Here is a 27,996-nt window from a genome sequence, read left to right as displayed (position 1 = left end):
TCTACCGTATCGTTTTTCGTAATTTTTGGATATGTTCATTACTATGACATGACAATTAATTAGATATGATTAGTTTTACTTGAAAGTCAATATTTTGATTTTTGAATTTTGCTTTAATAATGAAGAAGCCCTGTAGAAGGACGTGCAGAAGTCGCACGTGGCTTCTCTAGTTGGCTTTTTTTTGATTTTTGATTTTTTTTTAATTACATTTCCACCCCAAACAAGGCACGTTGCCACTTTGATGTAGGTGGCTACTATCAGAGACCTAAGTTACAGGGGTACTATGTAGGGAGTTTAGCAGCAAGATGTCTGTTCACATTACACTTGAACTTCTGCATGGCAGTACAGTTGGGGAAGCAGGAAACCGGAAGACAATTCCAAACTCCTGCAGTTCTGGGGAAGAAGCTATTAGAGTAAAAGGCTTTCTTACATCTAGGGATCTCAACTGTGTCGGGGTGGAATTTTGCTGCTTGTCAGGTTTGTCGGAGGTATTTTCGTCGAGGGGGTGCAAAGCTTGTAGTTCGTCAGAGCATCCACCATTAAAATACTTGTAAAACAGGCAGAGGGATGTAATATTTCGTCGATGGGACAGGGCCTGAAGTTTAGATGACAGTTCGAGACCTATTAGGTTGGCGACTCTCTTTTGGACCCTGTCCAGGAGCAAGAGACTAGTAGTAGATGTACCGCACCAGCCCAAATGTGACAACAGTATTCCATACATGAACGAATGGTGGCTTTGTAGAGGTACAGGATACTTTCAGGCGTAAGTAACTTTCTAGCATGATAGAGAGAGCCCAACTTCTTTGCAGCAGCCTTAGCAATAATCTTGATGTATCTATTCCAACTCATGTTTCTTGTGAACGTTAAGCCAAGGAGCTTGAACGAAGTGCTCTCAGGTAAAATATCTCTAACCAAAGCTATTCGTAGTTGGTAAGGTTTCATGTAATTATTGAAGGAAACGAGCTTTGTCTTAGATATGTGCTCATTAGTTTTCCCCACATGCCTGCTATAGAGCGTGGTGTCATCAGCAAATATACCCATACCAATTTTATCAGTAAGTCATTTATGAATATCAGAAATAACAAAGGTCCAAGAATCGATCCCTGTGGCACACCCACATTTATATCAAATTTTTTGGGCAGACGCCCATCGAAGATAACCTGGATTCTTCTCTCATTTAAGAAGGATCTAATTATGCTAAGCATTCGTACAGTAATACCATAGGAATTTATTTTCATCAGAAGACCATTGTGCCATACCCTGTCAAAAGCTTTAGATATATCAAGGGCTACTGCCCTCCCCTCCCCTACCTTATCCAGTGCTTGGTACAAACGTTCAGAGATTACAGTTAGAATATCTGCAGTAGAACGGGCTTGCCTAAATCCACATTGGTGGTCTGAGAGAAGTTTAGCAGCTGTAAGGTGGTGGACTAGAACTTGATTAATTAAGGTTGAGTATTACTTCTGTAGTTGGGGTCATGTGTTGCTTCTGTAGTTGGGGTTGCCAATGTAGGACCAACAGAGGAGTTACCCATTTTTTGGACCTAACCATGGAGTCACTAACTTGTAAGAGTGTGAGTTGGCATTCATCAATTCATAATTGGGATCTATCAATTTTTAGGACCGAGGTTGCAGGTGCTCAAATCTCTTGAAGTCGAAATGAGTTGAGTATCCACGGGACCGTTAAAAGGTAAATTTAACCAGATTGCTGAATAATAGAAAGGTGTACCAGATCACTTTCTCACATGCATAAAAATATAGAAATAACTCCAGAAAATAATGACACCTGACAAAGAACTCGAAATCACTGTATTAATATGAAATAAACAACACGTATTTGCGTGTTAGGAATATTAATTCAAATCGTTCCAACGTAAGTGTTTTCTTGTAATGAGTGTTCGTTATGCAGGATTAGCAAGGTGTGGATTTTGCGAGAATAACATGGAGTTTAAAATTACTGATTTTTATGTGTCACACGTAGCTAACAAAAAAGTAGTCCGAAATAACATTGTTTAAAAAGGGAGAATTAAATTCCCATTCAATATGGTAACTTTCCATGATAGGGATTAAGGTGCATATGCATAGCATGCAAATTCAAGACAAGGAATTCTAACGCCAATGGCGAAGTTATTCTGACAACCCATCTTGAGGAAACAAGAGAAAAACTGATTTGATTTTCGCAGCAAATCTTTATATCGGGATATTCTTGAAATTTCCAGCCTGTTTGCTGTATCTCTACACGCAGAAACATAACATAGTTCTTTAATTCCATGTGTGTTAGTGACTTCATCAGGACGTTGTGTCTTTGCACATTCTGATACACGTGGGTGTTGAAAACGGTGATTGCTATGAAAATGTATGTTTTTAACAATGTTTTTCCTAAATTCTCGCAGGTTTGAAATATTTAGAATTATCGCCCTTGTTTTCAAGATGGCTTCATAATATTATCGTTGCTTGCTTAGCCACAAAATCTGATTTTATTATTTAAAAATTAAACTACATGATTTTTAGTATACAATATTTTTTTTTCAGTCATGAGCATTTACATCTTATAAATTTTTCGTTATCTTTTTTATAGAATTCTGGTCAAACTTACAAAAAATAATAATTTAATAATTTGATCAATTTACGTGATTTTTGTTCTGTGAGGGGTATGTGCAAAATAAAGCTGTATTTTTTTTTTTTTTTAGTTGGGTAGAATTCTGAAAAAGGACCTTTTTTTTTTTTATTTCCATGTCGATGATATCCAGCCCCAGCACCACTCCCAGTAAAAAGACACTCGGGTTTGTGTTACTATGCACATAGATTCGAAAAAGTGGCCAAAAAATAAATGCAATTCTCTATCTCTATAAAAGCCAAGTACGTCCAAAGATGGAGTACTGCTGCCATATCTGGGCTGGAGCTTCAAAAAACAGCCTATTCTGCCTTGACAAAGTACAAAATAGACTTCGTGGCTTAGTGGGGGATGCTCTCTTCTCTTCCCTGCAACCTCTCTCCCACAGAAGAGACGTTGCGAGCCTTCTTTGTTTTATCGTTATTTCCATGGCAAGTGCTCGTCCGAGCTCCAATCTCTGGTCCCCCCTCGCCAATCCTTTATGATAAACACCCGTCTAGCTAAAACCACTGTCAGTAATTACCCCCACTCTTTATCTGTGCCTAAATCAAAACGTAGATTCCATGAACATAGCCTTTTTCTGAGTAGTGCACGCCTGTGGAATTCTCTTCCGTTTGTCTGTTTCCAACCTGACTACAACTTGGACGTCTTCATGTCTAACATAAAGAAATTCCTGATTAATCGCCCCCCTTAAGTAAGACACTTTATCAAATCTCTAATACCAACTATTACGATATTATCCCATTGATTATTGTACACAAAATAACTCTTATCCCCGAGTGGCTTACGGGCCTTGATAAGTGGTGATCCCCATGTAAAAAATAAAAAAAATAAATAAATAAATGTTATCAAAGACAATATAAGTTACTCTTCTACCTATCTGGAAAAATCTTTAGAGGTTTTACTCACTTTAAAACGTGTAATCGGTTCGAAAATCATACAATGTTTATCGATATATTTGAAAAAGAAAAATGGCGGCATGCTCGCTGTTGAGCACGCTAAGTTTGGGAAAATGAGTTTAAACAAACAAATTATACAACATATTATTAGAAACCCACCGAATATATGTCCACCTACGTCACGGTAACATATATTGAGTTGTAGAATTTTTTAAGTAAGAAATCTCTTTTTTCTAAGCTATATATAAGATCAGACCTTGGAGATAATTCATTTCCAAAGAAATTATCATTGGCATTTAAAAATACAGAATTTTTATAATGAAAGTAAAGGAAGTCATTTGGAGAAATAACATCCAAATTAGAATCTCCTGAACATCTATAAGTGGGCATGAATTCACAAAATTCTGAATATCTGATAACAAGGGAATATTCTTTTCATTATTTTGACTCTCGGGTATATATCAGTTAATATCTTATATGTTTTAGATAGAGTGATGTGGTTCTTGATTGATTAACTGTGTCTAACTGTGTCGGATCTATACTTGAGAGTCAAAACAATGATAAAAATATTCTCTTGTCATAGGCCTACTGATAATATAGTAAGCAACTCAAAGTATGGTAGTTTTTTTATTCCCACCAATAAACAAACATTTTATCATCTTAATAAGACGCTCCCATACACTTCCAAACCAAACTGAATACATTGGAATGGTAAGATGTTTTATGTTGTACTAGCCTGTGTGCCTGGCGTTGCCCCCGGGTGTTTGTAGGTGTGTGTTGAGCAAAAAAAAAAAAAAAAACAGTGGTAGAAGGCAGGCAGGCAGGCAAGCTCGAACTTGTATCACGAAAGAGGAAAAGAAAGTGGAAAAAAAAAAAAAAATGGGCACGTTAACTGTTGCGTTCATCGCCAAATTGGAAGTGACATAAGTTTAAGTTAAGGCTAGACAATCGAAAAGAGGCGATGACTTTCGAAAATATCGGCGAAAAAAAACACCCCCTCCCTGTAGAAAAGTGCCCAGTTGAGGGTGAAAGAATTAATGTTTTTGGCCAATTTTTTTATAGTTGTTGTCGGAAGGGTTGAGCTTCAAAATGATATCAATCTTGTGAAAATCTGTCGCCTCTGTCGAAAGTTTTTGCAAGACATACATACATTTGAACAGACAGGTGATATTTATATTATAGACTAGTGGGAGGTACCCGGCGTTTCCCGGGTGTTTGGAGGTGTTGGGGAGGGGGAATATTGGGCGGGTGTTTGGAGGTGTAAAAAAAAAAAAAAAGTTTTAATAGGAAGGTAGGCTTGAACCCCGAAGCCTTGACGCGAAGGTGGAAAGAAAATGGAAAAACACCTGAGACCTGGCCACGAGGGGAGAGGAATTTATAAGCGTGTTAAGTTAAGGTTTATAAAGTGAAAGATACAGGTGAGAGGAAGTTAAGTGGCATGATGTTTGACCTAGTTTTGTGCTGCAAGCCAGTTACTGTTTCCCCCACCCCATCACTTTTCAAAGACGCGGCGATCGAAAATAGCTGGTAAAAGTCGGGCAAATTAAAGATAGCTGCGACCCCCATTCTTAAGTCGTAGTTATTACGATTTAGACGTGATATAAAAAGTTTTAAGGAGCAAGCCGACCGAGAAGGCCAACGAAAAAAGCCTTTTGTGGACATACACAATAACACACATTTTCGTTTTTTATATATATAGATGAACTGAATTTTCTCAAATTCAGACACAAATACTTTTCTAATCATATTACAACCAGCTATAAAGCAACCGGCATTGTCAGAATAAATATAGGTAGAAATGTCATACAAATTAAAAAATCTCACAAAGGCAAGAATCACGCATGGGTAAACATGTCGTCAACCAATTTCATATGGCTTGCTCTCACACTGAAGCATGTAATTATCAAAATATACATTTTCTCCATTGTGTCTTGTTCTTCTACCAACAAATGGCCAGTAAAATCTATTCCTGTATGAAAGAAGGGCCTGATAAAATGAATTCTATGTTTGGGTAAATTAGTAACTTTAGGATAATTAAAGGACATCAAATCATATTTCTTCATGTTATTTATGTAAGAAATAACAGATTTAACTACCTGCCTGGACTTATTAATTCAAAAAACAGACAGGCGCAACTTACGGAGGATGGCAGTGACACCAAAATGTTTACACTGTGAGAAATTACATGACTTCAATCGTGTCACTTCATTGGTTGATTGGTTTAACACATTGTCTTAATTACAGCCTTTCTCATAGGTTGATTTGAAGTTTTAACCAGCGAGCATGAGCATGTTTAAACTGAAAACTTTAGTCCAAGCAAATCTTTCATGCATGACAAACTCATTTTTAATATTCTTATTAATTCAAGGCTTTGGTGTCCAATATTGCCATGGTACCTTTGAAACCATTTAACGTATTACGTTAGGTGTTCTTTTCTTGACATAATATCACCTTTGGGTTTGTATTACTGTATACATAGATTCGAAAAAGTTGTCAAAAAATAAATATATAACAGATAAATGTTATCAAAGGCAAGAGAAGTTACTTTTCTACCTAACTGGATATATTTTTAGTTAATGTAACATGTTTATTCAGATCGAAAAACATACAATGTTTACTGATGATTGGAAAATTTAAAATGGGGCCCGACTCTCTCTTTGGCATGGTATGTTTGGGAAAAGGAGTTATAAATAAAAAAATAGACAAAATACGGTTAAAAACTTGCTCAATATATGTTACCGTGACATGGGCTGACATATATTCAGTAGGTTTTTAACAGTATTTTGCATATTTTATGTTTTTAACTCCTTTTCCCAAGCTTACCGTGTCAAAGAGAGAGTAGGGCGCCATTTTAAATTTTCCACTACATCGGTAAACACTGCATGTTTTTCAAGCTGAATAAACATGCTACATTGAATAAAAAACACTAAAAACATATTCAGTTAGGTAGAAAAGTAACTTATCTTGCCTTTGATAACATTTGTTATATATTTGTTTTTTGACAACTTTTTCGAATCTATGTGTACAGTAAAACAACCCTCGCCTTTCTAATCAGCAAAGAATGCTGATTTTGGTTTCACTTCTTTGACGGAATTATCTGCCATTTTCCATTGGAACATTGTTTAAATGAAGCTAAAGCAAGAGACTAATGATAATCTTCTCAGATTTTTTCCTACCACTTCTTATAGAGTCTTAACTACCAGGCTCGGCTGAGCAGCAAAATGATGCAACATAATTTTGCAATCGAGAAGATGAGACGACCAGTCTTAATCAACCAGGCAAGTATGCTTTTCGATGTCATATCTATTTTTCACTCTGCCAGAGTTCTAAAATATGTGAATAAAATCCTCACAACACTTAACATGAGCATCCATTATTGGGTTTTACTAAATACGTAGGACTAAAATTGATGTATGATCATTGAACAACTAATTGCCACGGCTGTTGATTAAAACAACTTCAACACAGGCGATTGACTGAAACAATCTTGTAATCCCTATATATATATATATATATAATGAACTCATTTTTCCCCCTATGATTTTGACCTTAATAGGATTAAAAATCTAGACATTTCATGCAAATTTCATGCAGCACAATATCTGAGGTGTGTTATAGGCATATTACCTCTCCCCTTCCTCAATAACCGTAGATTCCTATATTTTTTCTGTTGAGAGTTCAATGCCACAATCGGTTTAAATCAATGGAAGTAGTAAAATCTTTTCTCTCTAATAAATTCCTCCTTCCCCCACCACCACTTACACCATTTCCGGGATCGTTCACAAGGGACAGTTATGAAGTAATGCCGGTTTTGGTTTTCTTTCCTTCGTAGTTGCTTAAAAATCTGGAATGGAATTTTACCGTGCCTTTCCATTCTATACTTTCTACTGAGTGAAATGCTCCATGGACTTTACCAAATTGAAGGGTTATTTATGGCATTTTTTTTTTCGATGTGTTTTTTTTTGTTTTTCCGAACACGTTCATCATTTTCTCCTCTTATTTTTGCTATTTGTTTTTCCGATTTCTTTTTAAAGAAGTTTTACGTTTGTTCGCCTTTTTTTTTTTTTTTTTGCTTTTGGGTTTCCCGATTTTTTAAAGAAGTTTTTTTTTTTAATATTCAAACAGGATTATTAATTCGCTTATTCTTTACTCCCCCCTCCCCTTACACACACCTCAAACACCCGGGCAACACCGGGTACCCCCGCTAGTAAACAATAAAACGAATTTACTCAAAAGTTTGGAGAGGTTATTTATGGCAAATATCTTTAAGTCTATACCTATAAAGATATTTACTAAAGGAAACTCCCGATTTTTATTAAATATTCGCTCTTACATGAGCAATTTATTAAGTCCGTCAGTGCAAATGTTTTCTTTATTAGCCTGAGTGCCCGGCGTTGCCCGGGTGTTTGGAGGTGTGTATTGAAAAAAAAAAAAAAAAAAAAGTGATAGTAGGCAGGCAAGCTCGAACACATACCGCAAAGGAGGAAAAGAACTTGGAAAAAAAAACAAAAAAAAACGTGAGGTCTTTGCTGTTCACCAAACCGGAATTGACATAGGTTTAAATTAAGGCTAGTCAATCGAAAAAAGATGATGGCTTTCGAAAATATCGGCGAAAAAAGCGACCCCTCCCTGTAGAAAAGTGCCCAGTTGAGGGTGAAATAATTAATGTTTTTAGCCAATTTTTCAATATTTGTCATCCGAAGATCGAGCTTCAAACTGATACTGATCATGAAAATCGCTTCTGTTGAAAGTTGTAGGCAGACAAACATGCATACATACATTTAAACAGACAGATGAGATTTATATTATAGATTATATTGGACACAATATATAGTAATGATTTAAGAAGTTCAAAAAAAAAAAAAAAAGAAAGACTCATGTGCCACCACCGAAACCAAAACGTTCAGCTCACAAACTTTTTTATCGACTACTGCTGTTTTTTGTTTTGTTTTTTTATTAAACTGAAATAAAAAGGTTCAAACTAAATCTTAAAGAAACCCAAGTGACTTTTTAGTAAAAAGATTTAAAAGCTTTTACTTTAACTTGGATTTTTTTTTAACACAAACTATATTCTAAAACTTTGAAACGAAAATTAATATAACAAATTTGAAATATCTCGCAACACATAGTTTGTTTACTTTCTGGCTTAAGAGAGAATATTAAAAAAAAAAATGTATTTTTTGCAAATATCTTTGGATATGAAGCTAAAAAGATATTTGTCAAAAAAATAACCTCGACCAAAACTTGAGTAAATTCGTTTTATTGTTTATTTTAATAATACAAGATATTTTTTTCACTGACGAACTGAGTAAATCAGTGAACTCACCCGTGACAAAGTTGCTTTGACTAAGTCTAATTAAACCCTAACGACTGAGACAATTATTTTTTTCAATACAACGTGCAAAATAATTGTCTCGGGCTTTAATTATACGTACATAAAATCGTGTTTAATTTTTAATCGTGCATATTTACAATTAGTAAAACCAAGGCACGACTAATCTAAAAAAAATAAGCTTCTTCTTGGAACTCCTGACTCTTGTCTCCCAATTTTTCCTCTAAAATTTTTATCACGTGATCACAGTGTAGCATCAATAGAATAAACCATTCATTCAAGTGCCGCTTGCTATGGATTTAGCTGAATATGATATTAAAAATCACTTTATTGGTACTTATGTACTCATGCTACCGGGCTGGTAGGTGTATCAGAAAGCGGCCATTAAAAATGATGATAAGAACTTTAATAATTCAACTTACTATTTTTCAAAGCTTATAACTACTTGAAAAATGTGATTCAAATCCTAATTTTTTTTTCAATTAAAGGAGCAAAGACCAAATTATAAAAAAAAAATAACAGGTTTATTAGCAAATTATGCAGTATTTGCTTTTTAAATCGGTTTTCTTTAAAAAAGATATAAAGAAAATCAACATATTTTGACTTGCTTCGATAAATATGTATATATAAATGCCAAAAAATCACTTACCTATAAAAAAATACTATTAAATGGGTAGTTCCATTCTTCATTGTTAAGAATTTATCCATATTTATATTTTAAATTCCATATATCTTTTGAATAAAAGGATTTTTTAAAGCGAGGGTCGTAGAAAATCGCATTTTCGTAACAGGTTTTGCGCCACAAGCTTAAAGGCTGCTCCTGCTACTATGAAATTTATCAAATATGGATTCGTCAAAGGGACATAATTAATGTCTCTTTTATTGTGTGTGTTAACCAAAATTAGTATTTTTGGTCCTCCGTAGTTAAAAACACACGCGCACACACACACACACACACACACACACACACACACACACACTTATAAGTTTTTCCCCTAAAACAAAAAAAATCCAGTTCAGATTTTTTTTTTAATTCTCTTAATGAAATACACGAGATTTTGATATATTTTAATACTTCTTTATCGACTGATATTTTTTTAAAATATATATATAAAAAAAAAGAAAACATTGAATGAAATAGAAAAAATTGCCATCAGCGTCCGGTATTTACTTGACGATATAAGCATAACATGAGCTTTCATTAAAAAAAAAAAAAAAAAAAATTAATGCGGTTAAAAAAAAAAAAAAAAGGTTATACACTTTGGACTTTACAGGTAAATTTCCAAATTTTGTTTTTTGTTTTAAATTAGAATATTTTCTTTATTGATCTTTTATCTTCGATTTGTGATGTATAAAACTTTGGTACATAAATTAATTATTAAAATTTTAACAGCATTTCAAAATGGGGGGGATGAATTTAAAAAAAAAACGTTTGTCTAAAATATTTGGTTTATTGGAAAGAACATAAAATTTCACATTGACTCTGAAAATATCGTAAAAATTGAACCAATAAAAAAAAATTGATAGATTTTTAAAGTTTAAAAATTGAAAACTATTTAACTCGTAAAATTCAATCGATTTCATTACGCAAAAAAAAAAAAAAAAAATAGCTGCATGAAGGCGCGCCGGCATTTTGTAAACATTTTGTAAAACATTTTTATTTTCGAAGTATATTCCATACAGAAAATAAACAACCTACTTTAAAAAGAGAAATTACGAGTTTTTTTATATTTTATTCGCAGTTTTCTGTTAGGGGTGTCAAAAATTCCCCCAAATTTCTGATACACCTACCGGGCTGGCGGGTGTGTTGTAACTATTCTGTACTTTCACCGAACAAATTCATAAACAAAAAACGGTGATTCTTTTCTGGGACGCCGAGGCGAGGCGCCAGCTTGCCAAAAAGTATGCCACGGGCCAAATTTCATTCCGTCATAAAAACAACTTTATACAGAAAAAAAAAAAAACCTTATTTTTACACTTTTATCTCGCGAATAAACATGAAATTATTTATTGAAAACAGCGTTTATTATTTTTAATATCCAACAACGGAGTTGAAGTTAATAATTCCGATTTTAAAACAAAACTAATTTTTTTGATAAATCTCTGTTTGGCGTACTCATGAATTATCTTTTTTAAAGAATAAAATTGAATAAAGTTTATTTTTACAAGAATGTTCAGACATTTACCTAGCAAATAAGCATAAAATTATATAGGAAAAACCGCGTTTATTATTTTTTAAAAATCCAAATTATACATCGGGTCTGAAGTTGACTTCTTTTTTTTTCTTAAACGAAAGTGACTTTGTTTGATAAAATTGTGTTTGGCGTACTCATGAATTATTTTTTCTAAAGAATAAAATTGAATAAAGTTTATTTTTACAAGAATGTTTATGCATTTACCTAGCAAATAAGCATAAAAATATATAGGAAAAACCGCGTTTATTATTTAAAAAAAAAAAAAAAAAATCAAAATTATACACTGTGTATGAAGTCAGTTTCGTTTAAGAAAAAAAAAACAAAAAAAACTTCATACCCGATGTATAATTTGGATTTTTAAAAAATAATAAACGCGGTTTTTCCTATATAATTTTATGCTTATTTGCTAGGTAAATGTCTGAACATTCTTGTAAAAATAAACTTTATTCAATTTTATTCTTAAAAAAGATAATTCATGAGTACGCCAAACAGAGATTTATCAAAAAAATTAGTTTTGTTTTAAAATCGGAATTATTAACTTCAACTCCGTTGTTGGATATTAAAAATAATAAACGCGGTTTTCAATATATAATTTCATGTTTATTCGCGAGATAAAAGTGTAAAAACAAGTTGTTTTTTTTCTGTATAAAGTTGTTTTTATGACGGAATGAAATTTGGCCCGTGGCGTACTTTTTGGCGAGCTGGCGTCCTGGCGTCCCAGAAAAGAATCACCCAACAAAAAAGATATTGTAAAACTTGATTTTAATCATTTTATTATATATATTTTTTAGAGGTGTGTGGGGGGGGGCGGTTGACTTAAATGATCGTTTGAATTAATTCATGACTTAAATTTGTTATAAAAAAATAATAAAAACATTTTATTTTCAGTTGCGTGCACAGGGAGTGCCGCTGCCGCTCTATTTTTTAAATCGTATTTCCAAGTTTAATTAAAGTTATATGATGTTTTTTTTATTCAATTGTAAGGTTGAAGTATAGAATAAGCACAAACCATCCTCCGCTCCCCGTGTTAAGAATGGCTTTTTAAATAATAACGTTATTATTTACGTCCAGATCACTCTCTGCACTAGTACCAACTATTCTGTACTTTCATCTAACAATTTAATAAACAAAAAAGATATTGCAAAGCTTAAATTTAATTTGAAAATACTATTTAAAAAAAGGAGCACGGTAACATAAGTGCACGTGCATTCTTTTTTTTGGGGGGGGGGGTCACTTTATTTAAAATTAGGCACCGCCAAAAATGACCGAAAAATCAAGTTGTTGTTGTTTTTTTAGAACGAAATTACATTTATTAAAATCCATTTTTTCTGAGTAACTTTTTTCCCCAGAACTCTGAATTTTATCATATAGAAAGCATAATAATGTAAAACTTTTTCTACTATTTTTAATTAAATTTTAAAATTTCCCCAAAAGTTAGCAATTGGCGTTTTTTGTTTTGCATAAAAAACGTATAAAAATAGTTAAAAAAAAAATAAAATAAAAATAAAAATAAAACTAAAAAAGGTTTTTGAAAGAATTGATTTATTTATTTCTTGTCTAAATATTTATACGAAAAAAGCCATTTTAAAATCTTTGATAAATAAATTAACAATTTCTTTTTATCGAGCCGAATAATGCATGACCATTATTAAACAGGGCATGCTTTGAAGAATCAATACGAAAAAAAAATCGATAAATATTGTGCCCTTTGTGTTAAAAATATTTTTTCAATTAAGTTTGGAAACGTTTGCCGCCTTTCGACTACGGTGGACCAAACGCGCTGAAATAATTTTTTTTATTCTGCTTTAAATTGCCCCCCCTCCCCATTTTGGAGAGCCTGGCCCCCACACACATACACATTAAAAACTAAACTCATACAAATGGCCACCCATCTGGTACTGGCCAGCCTCAGCGTTAATAATACATTTAAATTTTCGTCACTGAAAAATAAGTTTTTTTTTTTTTTTTTGGCTTTTTGGTCTTCCGTAGTTTGCTTTTTATCAAGCACAAATGTACACAGTAATCAAATCGACTCGAAGTAACTGGTTGCCTATATGAATAAGTGGAATTATTTGAAATCCATGTACTTATGTTATAATATTTTTGCATATTCTCATAGAAAATCACCCTAAATCTTAGTTAGACCCTTACTTAACATATTCACCGAATTTCACACTTCAAAACTCAAAAGCGGGATAATTAAACACAATCGAAGTTTTGATATTCTGACATTAAAATAAGGTATGCAAACAAGTTTTTTTTTTATCTATAATCCCGTCCCTTACAATAACATGTTTTGTTCAGTTTCAGATGATTATTTTAAGCATATTTGGAACCCCCTTAAAACAAGGGGGTGTAAGCAAATATATATATATATATATATATATATATATATATATATATATATATATATTAGGCACCGCCAAAACTGGGGGGGGGGGGCAGGTCAGTACTTTTTGACGGACCGTCTTTTTAAAAATCTACCAAAAATCAGGTAATTATCCGATCAATACGAAATTTTCAGCGATTATTAGGAGAAGAATGAACTTTATAACAGTGTACTTATTTTTCATAAACGATATTTATATATATATATTTTTTTGCTTACAAAACCCCCCTTGTTTTGAAGTGGGAACAAATATGCTTAAAATAATCATCTGAAACTGAAATCAACATATTGTGTTGTAAGGGACAGAATTATAGATTCAAAAAAAAAAAAAAAAAAAAAAAAAAAATTGTTTGCATACCTTATTTTGACGTCTGAATATCAGAACTTCGATTGTGTTCAATTATCCCGCTTTTGAGTTTTGAAGTGTGAAATTCGGTGAATATGTTAAGTAAAATAATTAATTTAAGTTAAGCAAAAAAAAAAAAAAATTTTTTTAATATTTATACGAAAAAAGCTATTTTAAAATTTTTGATAAATAAATTAACAATTTTTTTTTAGCGAGCCGAATAATGCATGACCATTATTAAACAGGGCATGCTTTGAATAATCGATACCAAAAAAAAAAAAATTCGATAAATATTGTGCCCTTTGTGTTAAAAATAGCATCTTTTTTTTCGATCCCGTTTGAAAACGTTTGCCGCCTTTCGACTATGGTGGACCAAACGCGCTGAAATAATTTTTTTTTATTCTGCTTTAAATTGCCCCCCCCCCCATTTTGGGGAGTCTGGCCCCCACACACGTACACATTAAAAACCAAACGCATGCAAATGGTCACCCATCTGGTACTGGCCAGCCTCAGCTTAATAATACATTGAAATTTTCGTCACTGAAAAATAAGTTTTTTTTGGCCTGTTTGGTCTTCCATAGTTTGCTTTTTATCAGACGAAAACGTAAACAGAGTCGATCTGAACTCTACGTCAACGCGAATATCTGGTTACCTATATGAATAAGTGGAATTATTTGAAATTCAGGTACTTATATTATAATATTTTTGCATATTCTCTTAGAAAATCATCCTAAATCTTAGTTAGACAATAAATAAATAAATTAATTATTTCAAAAACCCTTTTTTTTAAATATTTAAGTACGTTTTTTGTGCAAGACAAAAAATGTCAATTGTTAACTTTTTGGGAAAATTTAACATTTAAAATTGAATTAAAAATAGTAGAAAAAGTTTTACATTATTCTGTTTTCTATATGATAAAATTCAGGGTTTTATCTTTCTGGAAAAAAAAAAGTTACTCAGAAATAATGGATTTTAATAAATGTAATTTCGTTTTAAAAAACAACAACAACTTGATTTTGCGGCCATTTTTGGCGGTGCCTAATATATATATATATATTGTTTATGAAAAATAAGTGCACTGTTATAAAGTTCATTCTTCTCTTAATAATCGCTGAAAATTTCGTATTGATTGGATAATTACCTGATTTTTGGTAGATTTTTAAAAAGACGGTCCGTCAAAAAGTACTTACCTACCCCCCCCCCAGTTTTGGCGGTGCCTATTTAAAATAAAGTAAAAAACGAGAAAATTATTAAACAAGATTTAGTTTTTTTCCTTCAATGTGCATTAATATTACGCTTTTCTAGAAACTTATTTTACCGAATCCGTACAAATGTAAAATAAATGTTTAATAATGTTTGTTTTATTTTATTTTGTTCAAATCTTGTTTAATAATTTTTTTCGTTTGTTTTATTTTAAATATAAGGAAAATTCCACAACCACCCCCAATTGAAGGAAAAAAAAAAAAAAAAAAACAATCTCGTTTAATAATTTTTTCGTTTAAGTGAATCCGTCCCCCCCCCTCCCCCGGGTACGACTAAATTGTCCGATTCGGCTTCTGGTGGTTCAAGCAACTTTACACATTGTTTCTATATGAGAAACAGCAGTCGTACAATTTGGTCGTACATATTTAGTAAAATCCTTTTGAAAGTGTAACAGTAACACGTTATCAATTTAAAATCGTACACTCAATTTAAATTTTAAGATAAAATAACGGAATTATTTGTTTTTGTTTCCTCGCGATTTATGTAAGAGTTATAGCCCTTATTCCGCTTTTTCCCCCGTTTCAACAAGAAAAACTTTTTCTTAGAGAGAAAAGATATCCATTTAACTAAATATATTCTGGCACCTGAGACAGGATCAACATCAGATTTTTTTCAAAGCATTAACAAATCTGAAAACAGGTAAAAACTCTTAAATACCTCAGCTTTTTCCGGATTGCGACAAGCCGCAAATACATGTTGGGGCGAAGTAAGTAATTTCGCAATTTGCTTGACTATTTCGAAGCCAATTCCGCGACTGGTCCCAGTTATTAAGATCGACTTTACATTATTCAACATGTTGTCACGTTTTTTTTTTTGTTTTTTTTTCGTTTTTTCTTTTTTATGTTTTGTTTTGTTTTTAATTTAAATGTTGATTGTTAATTAATTCTACTGCTCCGAGTTAGAGTCCCGACGACGACCGGCAACCAAATGATGAACTCTTTATCTTTTCAAAAGACGAAACATTCGAACGTGAGAAAAGGTGAACGTGCCCAACCAAAACTAGACCAATAATTAATTTTTATCGTTGTTTTTTTTTTTTTTTTTTTTTTCGCTGCTTTTTATTTTATTACCTTAATTGGTACTAGTGCATGAGCTGGCCTGGGCGTGGCTTATCACTCGCTCGGATTTCTCCGTAAAATGACGTCACATGCTGCCATCTGACGGAGAAAATGGACGAGGGGTGGGGGGCTTTTACAGAGAGAGAAAACGCGAAAAAATAAATGGCCGACAGGGGGGGGGGGCTAGCAGCGCCAAATACAAGTTTCCAGAATATTTCAACACGAAACTGTTTGAAAAAATTAATTATTATTATTTTTGTAACTGCCGTCTTCATGTCATCATTCTACCAAATTGAAGGTAATGTGAAATCATCGTTATTTATGAACTTTGTATAACCGATCTTAAGTAATGTACCCCCCTCTCCATCATAAGAAATGAATCTTCCCTCTTCTGTGTTATAAGAACTGATCACCCTCCCTCCTCTCTAATATATGTGTTAAAAAGAAACACTCCAAAAATGTATAAATGTCTCTTCTCTCTCTAACCCCCTCATCAATATAAATGTTCCCATCCTATCTCTTTAATATGACCCCACCTATGCAACATAGATACACACACACACACACACACACACACACACACACACAGCCCCCCTCTTGGGTAGAGCACTATCGTAAATTATCTTACTCGCTACTTAATTTAGCTGAAAAAATGCGAAGCTCGCGGTTTGTTTACAAACAAACGTTTGAGCCCTCTACGAGTGGCGGACGGATGTTTATTTAAATAGACATTCGGACAGTTTAATTGCGGCCACCGATTTCGTAGTCAAGTGGTAGAACTGCCGACTGTCATCACGACGGTTCTAGGTTCGATCCTCGGCTTGGGATAGGTGTTAGTCTAGCGGCACTGATGAGTTGTGAAACAACGAAACAGGTCTGTACGTCGATGACTAAAATATATTTTATATTTTATATATATATATATACAGGGTGGGCAAAAATAAAGGTCCTATCTTTAAATTTGAATAACTTCCACAAAATAAAAGTTAAACTCACCAAACTTTATGTGTGTGTAGACTGACCCTTCCGAGATTTTTTTGAAATAAACAAAACAAATTTTGGCCGAAAAACACTTCTTAAAACTTACATGAATTTATGAATTTTTAAAAATAGGACCCTTATTTTGGCCCACCCTGTATATATATATATATATATATATATATATCATTGTTAGTAGAACTTGGATACAAGTATACATTTTGCTCATTGATAAAGTCGTCATTGTTAAGATTGTGGACCTAATGTACAAATTTGCCCCCCCCCCACGCAAAAAAAAGAAGAAGAATCAGTCCAGAATCAGTCCAGAAACAAAAAGTAAATAAAATACTCCACCAAATTAAATTCCTTATGTAAAAAACTATAGTGTAGGTAATGCGTGGAAAAAAATCTGATATGTAAATATACGTTATTTGAACCTGTGCAATCTATGACGATCGTCGCCAATTTAAAAATACATCTTTCGACAATATCTACTGTGTAACAGTCACATTTTAAAACTGTTCAACTATTTTCTGTGGTCCTGGATATGACCTTAAACTATATCCAGTGGTGAGGCCCCAGCTTGCAGGCTTTTGGGAGAGTGATGCCACCCTTTAATTACCATTGCTCCCAGGTCCACTCTGACCCGGAATGGTAGTACCTGTTAGGGTCCCAACTATGGGTTAAATAGAAACTACCTTGAAAATAACAAATATATTCTATTAAAAAATTTTTCTTCGAAATTTTTGGATTTGGCATTAAATAACCTTAAAAGGGTTGATATGCTGTAAAACAAAAAAAAAAACAATCATTTTCTGATTTAAAAAACCATAAAGCAGGAGACCAGTACCCGCATTAAGCTGGTCTGCAGTTTAACTTGTTGCTAGCTATCTTGCTCTTACTTGTTGCTGGATCTCAACATTTTGAACCGAGAGAGAGACTTAGCTGTCGTACAAAGCTGAGACTCTGTAACATCATCTTTGTATAAATACTCCCTCAGGCAATAGTCCTGTGGCGATGGAAGTCATTTTGGGGCTCATGGACTTTAAGTGTCTGAGGGAGTGGCACTCATCTGACAAGACGTTTCAATCATCAATCATCATGTATGTATATATGTCAGGTCATGTTATATGCTACTGGTACCATGTAACCCAGTACTCCCATTACATTTTCTTACTCTCTCTCTCTCTCTCTCTCTCTCTCTCTCTCTCTCTCTCTCATCGGTCCATTGTTTTAAACAGAATAACGTAATTCTTTTTTTTTCCCTTCTAATTTTTACATTAAGTTATGTTTTTCTTCTGTTCATAACGAGCTCATTTCTAATACAATAAACATTTTTTCTTAACTATTTCCTATATATAAAGTTTTACATCTGTGTGTCTGTATGTCTTTCTTTTCTTTCTTCGTGAAGAGGTTGTGCGTGTGTATTGCTTTTTTTTTTTATTGTTCTTTCTTTTTTTTTCCAGACATTTTATTGTGCTTTATGTGTTTTTCCTGTCTTTTTTTTTTTCGTGACACGAAATCTCCATTCCATTTTCAGGACCTGCTTCCACATTGTATTTTTCACACCAGGTTTGATATCGAATCGTCGATGCGAACTGGTTAACAGACCCCAAAATCAATATATGTTGTATATTGATTTATATTGGAGGAGATGATATATTAAAACGTGTCATGTGTTATCTAGTGGATGTAAGATATTGTTCTTTTAACAGACAATTAATAAACGTATAAATCATATGTATATCGTATAGCCAAGAGGACATGATATTGACGTGTAAACTGAATCATGTTGTATCAGACTTATCACACGGGATATTTTTACAGTTCATATGTAAGAAGAATAATATATGCCTAATACTTTTTGTTTTCTTGAAGAGTTCTTCTGTATCTTCCTGCTGCTCCGTGATGAACTATGAAGCGATCAGCACCATATAATTGAGACATCTGTTCTTATTTGTGAAACCATTAAAACAACTCTTTATATTTTTATAATATAAATTTATTACAGTTGTCTCAAATGGTTTTCACAGGATCTGCAGTTTGTCTACATTTTCTATTCTTACAGCTCGCTCCCTAGCTGTCTGTCCAGCCCTGTCCAGACGTCTGTCCGCTCTGGTGGTCAATCCTCAACTCTCTGAATCTCTCCAAAACTAACTACATCACGTGTTCTCTTACGTCACCTAATTACGTGTCTTAGCCCAACCTAATGTCCACAGCTAGTTATTTGTTTATTCAAAACCCCAAAATAATGTTTACATATATTTTCTATTTTCACATTCCTTTTGCGATTCACACGTCAATCATTTCTTCCCCAATTTAATTGTTTATTCTTCTAATCATAATAACTGATCCAGCGACCATCCGTCGCTCAAATCAATTAATAAGAATACAATAACAATAATAATAATGTTTTGACGATTGACCCCGCTTGCTACAGTTAACAGATACTACGCTATGATCACAGCCTAAAGGGTCATAATATTACACCTGCCTCCTGGTCGGGTCACCAGCGACTAAACTGGTTCCCCCACCAGACTTATTTGGTGAGGAGGGCGGCTAGTCTCCCTGAAGGATTAAAAACAAGACCTTCCAAAGGGCGAATGTACCCTTTTTCTGGGTCAACGGCCAACTAGCACCATGTATATTTGTGTGTGTGTATATGTATGTTGGGGTGGAGAGGGCTCCCGTAAGCTGTGGTGAAAGCAACCTTTCTAGGAGAAGCAAACCTCTGATTTAAAAAAACCATAAGGTGGGAGACCAGTACCCGCATTAAGCTGGTCTGCAGTTTAACTTGTTGCTGGCTATCTTGCTCTTGCTTGTTGCTGGATCTCAATATTTTGAACCGAGAGAGAGACTTAGCTGTCGTATAAAGCTAAGACTCTGTAACATCATCTTTGTACAGATACTCCCTCAGGCATTTGGGCTCATGGACTCTAAGTGTCTGAGGAAGTGACACTCCTCTGACAAGATGTTGCAATCATCATCATGTATGTATGTATGTATATACGTCTACCTAAACCTTTTGACAGAGGCGACAGATTTTCACAAAATCAGTATTGTTTTGAAGCTTGACCCTTTGGACGACAAATATCAAAAAATTGCCAAAACCATTAGTTCCTTCATCCTTAACTGGGAACTTTTCTACAGGGAGGGGTCGCTTTTTTCGCGAATATTTTTGAAAATCATCCCCTCTTTTCAATTGACAAGCCTTAATTTTAACCTACATCACTTTCAGTTTGGCGATGGGCACAGCAGCAAAGACATTTTTTTTCCCCCCATTCTTTTCCTCCTTCGCGGTATGGGTTCAAGCCTGCCTGTCTACTACCACTTTCTTTTTTTTTGCTTAACACACACCTCCAAACATCCGGGCAACGCCGGGCATCCAGGCTAGTTTATTTTTAAATCACAGATGAACGTAATAGACTGCACAGGTTTAAATAAAGTATGAGAGTTGAGAAAAATATATACAGAGAGAGATAAGGAGAGAGAGAGAGAAAGGGAGGAATACAAAATTATGCAGTAAAATGGAAGATAACGCAGCATTGTACTCAATACAGTATTTTCAGAGGGCAAAACGTTTCAGAGGGCAAAACGTTTAGCATGTGGATACTGTTATTCCGGAACATAGGTATGGTTAGAGCTTAGCCAATCAGAAGGAGCAGAATTTTATTATTATTATTATTTTTTAATTGGAAAAGGGAAAGGTTATGTTATGAGTTTATGATCCAGTTACGAAGACTGGAGGTGTTAGCAGTACTTGGTATTTAGAGGGGAAAATATGAACTACTTTCTCTAAAGATGGTTTTGATTGTGATCATGTCGCTCCTAGGATTTTATTACAATGACTAAATGTGTCTAAAATGGCGTTTTAAAGTTACATAAGATAGTGGCTAATAGTCTAGATATGATAAATTTGTATATGCCATCTGTTGTTGCAAACCTACGGTACTTTGGTCCAGAGGGGAATTTCTGCAATCAAAATATTATATAGGAGAGGAGATAAAATATAAATACAGGCTGAATTCAAGATATTATGATTGGAAATGAAGAAAGTATGTACTAAGACATATTAAAGAGAAAATAAAATGCAAGAATAACAGATTAAAATATAACTACAAAGAAGGAATTAACCATACGTGAATAAGAGGGTAAAAAATGAAAAGGCAGTATATAAGTAATCGTATAAAGAAAATAGTGATCACTAAAAATGAGCATCATTAAAAAAAGAAAGAAGGAAATGAGAGAAAAGAAAGAGGAAAAGGTAAAACAAAATAGGAATGGGGACAAAAAGAGTAAATAAGAAATATGGAAATATATATAAAAAGTAAAAATATACGTATAATAAGAAAAGGAAAAATATTTAAACAGAAAATGAAGGAAGGAAAGTCTAAACTTTGTGTTACATATAAGAATATGCTGTGATCATCAAGTTTCTCTATGGCCATATAAACAAAGTTATTTCATGTTAAAATGAATAAGAGACACTTTTAATGTTTTCAATACAGATTTGTTTATTTACACATCAAAATAAAAGCGACAACTAACATCAGAGCACGGTGGAGGTTAGTGGAGAAGGTGGGTTGCAGAACTCTGTGTCCACCTGCATTTTCGCTTTGCGTCTCCCCTGTCTTTTCTCTCTTCTCTTTTATTTATGATGCTTTGACCTGATGACCTTTTTCTCACCAGCTTTATTTATTATTTTGCAACTCTCTGGGTCAGAGTTCCCGTGTCGATTGACCTGATTACCTTATTTTCGCCAGCTTTTGCTCATTGTATGTTTGCTGGTTTTGGTCTAACCCATTTTAATATCGGTTAGCTTTCCTGGCCGATTGACGTAATATTGACATATTCTAGGCACCATGAATACAGGTCACTTTATTCCTGGGATTGTGTTCTAGTGATTGCCGGACCTTCTACATAACATTTGTAACAAAATCACAGTAAAGTTCTTAAAAATGTTCAAAACTATATAAATGTATAGATAAAATACTTAGAATGGTATTCTGGAGAAAAGATGGTCACATTTAAAAATCCAAAAGATTAATATGAGTTGAGAGCAAAATCCTGGTAAAAATTGCCAAATAGGAGGATTCACAGAACAATTCCAAAAGTAAAGTTTCCTTTGTGTCAGAGTGGATATACATGTAGCAGACGAAAATTGCGACAAACACAAGCAGCAGCAAATTCTCACAGCGGGAGATTTTGAATCCACTTTCTTCCTGGATTATCCAATCAGAAGTCAGCTCTAAGTCACATGACCGAGTGTATAAAATGTGAAACTGGCAACTGACTCTTTCTTTCTTCCCGACTTTTGTTGGCAGCATGTAATATTATAAAAGGCCTTCTCATTTCGTTCTTCTTGTCTGTCGATCCCATCGAAGTGCCAAACAAATAAAAGAAATACTTTGAACTGACTTTTTTTTTTTTTTTAGACGCTTTTATTTCCTGTCCATGCTTTCCATTTTACAAAAGCAATTTTGATAGACCTGTCACCGGCTAGCAGGTATTTATTGCCGTTTGCTCTCTTTCTGTCTGCTGCTCATGCCATCACATCTCTCCCATTCCACTCTCTCTGTCTTACTGCTCCTGCTGCTGTATCCATGTCACGTCACCAGTTCTGCTACCTCCTATTGCACTTCTCTCTATTTCACTGCAGCGACGTCGCAACACATTATGGTACATGCAGATCTCGCCTGAGCTATTTGGGCCCTAGGCTAGAGTGAGAACATACAAACCAACATGGCTATCTCCAACACACGTATCCACTGAATATTTTTGTCTTTCTTTCTCATTAAACCGGCTTGTCTAATCTATGTCTCTACATCAGAAACTCTTCCTACAACTACTTTAGATAAAAGTGCACATGAACACTGTTCTTCTTCAATAATATTCAATCTATGTTTCAACAGGCTTGTCTAATATTCAATCTACATTTCAACAGGCTTGTCTAACATTCAATCTACATTTCAACAGGCTTGTCAAATATTCAATCTAGGTTAATATCCAATCAAAAGGCAAAAATTTTTTCTAATTAAGCTGACGATGAAAGATGAAGTGCTGTTTTTCTCTTTGTCTTATTTTTCGATCCCATTTGACTGGAGATCAACTTCTCTTTCTCCTACTGCATATTTCCCCCCAAAAAGTTTCCATTATTTCAGCTGCTTTGAAAACTTTCCAACCGGACTATATGCATAATTAAACTGGATTTAATTTTGGACTCCATTCTCTCTAAAGAACTATTTTCACTTTTTGGATTACTTTGAAAGAATTTTCATGTAAGCTGAAATATTATGCGCAGTTTATTTATTTATATGTTTCAACAGGCTTGTCTAATATTCAATCTACATTTCAACAGGCTTGTCTAATATTCAATCTACATTTCAATAGGCTTGTCTAATATTCAATCTACATTTCAACAGGCTTGTCTAATATTCAATCTACATTTCAACAGGCTTGTCTAATATTCAATCTACATTTCAACAGGCTTGTCTAATATTCAATCTAGGTTTCAATAGGCCTGTCTAATATTCAGTCTACATTTCCACACAAGAGCACTTTCAGCTACCACATCTGTGAACGATTATGCAAGAATCTAGCTGGACAAGAAGAACCATCTATGTGCATATGGACGACCAACATCAACCTGAAGAGATGACAATCATCATGTGTATGTATATCATTAGTTAATATTCCAAAACCAGAAAATGTGTTTATTTCCCAATCATAGTATTTTATTCATGTTCTTATGTAGTACGTCTTACACATGTTTCATTGTATAGTGGAAGTTCACCAAACAATACGAAGATATATATTCCTCAGAAAAAAGCAGTTGGAGAGTTTTTCATTAGAACGAAAAGGATATGGGAAAGAAAAATGTTAATAAAAAGAAATGAAAATCGTTTAAAGTTCACAAAATCATAAGAATAAAAAAACTCTTACTTATTAGAGCGTATATAGGTACTCTTCCGAAAAATAAAAATAAAAACAACAAAAAAACATGCAGAGACGTGATTTGCTTCATCAGATCCCAGTCATACTACTAAAGGTTTCTTATTCAATTAAAAATTAAAAGGGAGAATTTATTTACAAACTCTGGGAAATATTATTCATAAAATAATGGCTCAATAAACATAAAGGTGTTTTAGATGATCAGAGTCACTTTGTTACTGCAGAGGAATCATTTTGGGACACAAGCACCCAGACTTGCGTCCAGAAATCACCAAGATGAACTTAATATAGAAGCATTAAATAAAAGACAGAGAATCTAGCTATCCAAAACGTATTTCTTAAATCAGAAATATATTTAACTTTCTTTGCAAGCACACACACACACTCACACACATAGTAATGAAATCGAAAGGATGTAGTGTTTATCTGATATATGCAATGGTAATTTTCAATCTAATATAAATACCAGTATTTGTATAGATAGTTTAATCCCAACCGAATAAAAAAAGCTCAATACACAATAGAGAGTAGAGCTTCTTATAAGAGAAAGAAAATTAAAACTTGAACTTTACAATCAAAATTTATTGTTCGACTGAATATTCCAAAAAACAATTTACAAGATCCTTATTCCGCAGAGTTTCAAAGAATGCTATTCTTGCTATTCTTCTTATCAGAGGACAGAAAGAAATCAGCAAATTATATTTGTAGCAATGCTAGAATTTGCTAGTTATGGCATTAAGTGAAACTGCAATTTATAGTCTTAAATTTCCAAGAAAAACAAGTGCAAAAAATGTTGGATATGTAAAAAAAATATAAAAACAAACCGTGCATAATATTTCAGCTTGCATGAAAATTCTTTCAAGGTAATCCAAAAGGCAAAAATTTTTTCTAATTAAGCTGACGATGAAAGATGAAGTGCTGTTTTTCTCTTTGTCTTATTTTTCGATCCCATTTGACTGGAGATCAACTTCTCTTTCTCCTACTGCATATTTCCCCCCAAAAAGTTTCCATTATTTCAGCTGCTTCGAAAACTTTCCAACCGGACTATATGCATAATTAAACTGGATTTAATTTTGGACTCCATTCTCTCTAAAGAACTATTTTCACCTTTTGGATTACTTTGAAAGAATTTTCATGTAAGCTGAAATATTATGCGCAGTTTATTTTTATATTTATTTTGCATATCCAACATTTTTTGCACTTGTTTTTCTTAGCAATTTATGACTGCAATAAATTACGGTTTCACTTAAAGCCATAACTAGCAAATTCTAGCATTGCTACAAATATAATTTGCTGATTTCTTTCTGTCCTCTCATGAGAAGAATAGCAGGAATAGCGTTCTTTGAAACTCCACGGAATAAGGACTTTGTAAATTGTTTTTTGGAGTATTCAGTCAAACAATAAATTTTGATTGTAAAGTTCAACTTACAGTTTTAATTTTCTTTCTCTTATATATGTATATATACACATACATATATTTTTTAATATATTTTCTTCTACCAATCGATATTTAAGGAGCTCAATGTAATTACAGAGTAATATAGTGAATAAATGACAAAAGATTATATTCCAAAATTCATGATGTTAACCATCTTATAATTTATTTTTTTAATTCAGTTGATATTTACAATTTTTGACAGTATCTGTCTCATAGCGCAAAATCAATCACTTAATTATTATATCAATCAGTGAATCTATTATGCCCCTAACTCATCAGAAGAAATAGCAACAATCAATCTGTCAAAAGGGAATAAAATGCGATTTGACATGATTAAAATCCGAAAATTGGAAGAGAAATACCTTTTAATATGTTTCCATTATGCCATTTTATACTTACACATATCTATATATACCGGTTGTATTGACTGGTTTCCTAGATGTAAATCCAATGAAACTTGCATAGTTACTAAAGAGTGCTCAATGTAGGGCAGATCTGGTATATAGTCTGTTTATCATACAGACATTATTGGTTACATATGTGCATACATGTTTCAGTGCAGTATCAATTCAGGGACAACACTTCATTAGACCAAAAATAATTGTATCACAATTCTTTTTTGGTCTAATGAAGTGTTGTCCCTGAATTGATAGTCCACTGAAACATGTATGCACATATGTAACCAATAATGATTGTATAATAAACAGACCATATATATGTTTAGAAAAGTGTACACCAGGTGAGATGAATGACGGTGAGAGACTTTTAAGTGGTGTTCAGACGAGAAACTAAGGGTAATAAAAAACTTGTGTTAAAAGAGAAAAAAATGCTGACCTGGATTTTTCATTTTTGTTTGTTTGTAACTGCAACGTGACACGACACACTTAAGTTCATTAGTCCATGTTGTTAATCACTAGACCACCATCACCTCCCACCATATAAGGTGAGTGGTATATATAAGTCAATCAAAAGTGCTCAATATCCTGGATAAAGCAGGTATGTTTATAGGTTGCATTGTCCGGTGGGATGGGCACCATATTCTGTTATACTATTTTATACAAGAAAATCTACTCAGTAATATTAAAATACTATATTACCTTATCTAGTAAGGGGTATAAAGTATTACAAGAGTTTTTATTTTATTAGATTTTCACCTCAAACAAGGCACAGTGCCACTTTGATGTAGGAGGCTATTATCAGGAACATGAGTTGCAGGGATACTATGTAAAGAGTTCAGCAGCAAGATGTTTGTTCACATTACACTTGAACTTCTGCATGTCAGCACAGTTGTACAAGTAGAAGTGAACCATTGGGGAGAGTAGGGTTTGCTATAAAACTTTAGTGGGAAAATGTGCTTCAATTGCTGCTTTGAACCATTCAGAGGTCTCATTTGTACACTGTTCTGCAGGAAAAGAAAAGATATTTCCCCATGGGGCATCTCTGGTGTGATCTCTTATAGCATCTCAGCCAGCCTTATTGTAGTACCTTGTCGTTTTGAGGAATGGCTCTTAAACTTGGGGTCCGAGAGTTTAGAGTGATGTTTATCATTATCACAGCATGATCAATATTCCCAAGTGGACAATGAGCATTTGTTACACAATCCTCTGGGAGATGGGTCGGGAATGTTACTGTCTGTGTCAAGGAATGGGATATAGAAAAGTTATGGATGATGCTACCAGCTGTGTCTGTGTAGTTAGAGAAGCCAAACCAATTACTGTGGTGGACATTAAAGTCACCAAATAAATGTATTTGGGCATTAGTGTCATAGGAGAACATATTTTCTCCTATGATTGGATTACGAAATATATAAATATTTCTCATAATATAAATATGTTTATTGATATATTAATTAAAACATAAAGACGTTTCTAGAATGTCGTTATTCGTAAAAATAAATAATAATCGGCGTCTATAAATATAAAAAGACGTAGAACGCCTTTTTGTTCTTTTTTGGAGTCTCTAGAAGGTTCCAGGAAATTCTTAAAAAACTCATATAAAAGAAACGCTATTGGTGGGTAAAGTCAGTTCGTGACATATTTTTGGGGTGTACACATAGGCAACCAACGTCCGAATTCCGGCTTCCTCATAAAGGCCGTAAAAAACAAACATCTCACTGAAGGAAGAACTGCTGTTTGGATTCTGGTAAAGTTTTTATTTATTATTTGAGTTTGTTGACCGAAGCACATATACGTAAAAAATTCACTAAACAAAACATCTCAAAACACAATACATTAAGAAATACTTTCTTTATGATCTAAGGGAGATAATTTATTAGCGAGTTGTCGCCCTTCAAAAAATAATAATCTTTTCTTTTTTTCTTGTTAATTAATTTTTTTTAATAAATTTCTTTTTCGTTAAATCTTTTTCTTTTGTTTTAATTTTATTACATATGGGTGCTGATAAACCCCTAGACCATACGAGCTATGATCGGCACACATATGTAATAAATGGGGGCTCGTAAAAACAAACAAACAAACAAAAATCCATTTATTAAGTTAGTCAACAATCTTCCGACAAAAGGAAAATTTATACCA

At 33.5% G+C, this 27,996-nt stretch overlaps 1 protein-coding gene across 1 annotated transcript in view; it reads right to left on the bottom strand.

Annotated features, from left to right (window-relative positions):
• Positions 1-16,137, bottom strand: part of LOC145278306 (C-signal-like) — a 50,267-nt gene extending 34,130 nt beyond the window's left edge. The window contains exon 1 of the mRNA XM_080130601.1: positions 15,695-16,137. Coding sequence (XP_079986727.1) covers positions 15,695-15,832 — 138 coding nt within the window. The 5' untranslated portion in view covers positions 15,833-16,137. The remainder of the gene's footprint in view (positions 1-15,694) is intronic.
• Between the last annotated feature and the right edge of the window lie 11,859 nt (positions 16,138-27,996).

Source organism: Euprymna scolopes, chromosome 1 (assembly GCF_053919585.1).
Source record: "Euprymna scolopes isolate OS-2025 chromosome 1, ASM5391958v1, whole genome shotgun sequence".
Lineage (NCBI taxonomy): Eukaryota > Metazoa > Mollusca > Cephalopoda > Sepiida > Sepiolidae > Euprymna > Euprymna scolopes.
The sequence above is the reverse complement of the archived record's forward strand: the minus strand, read 5'-3'. Positions and strand labels throughout refer to the sequence as shown.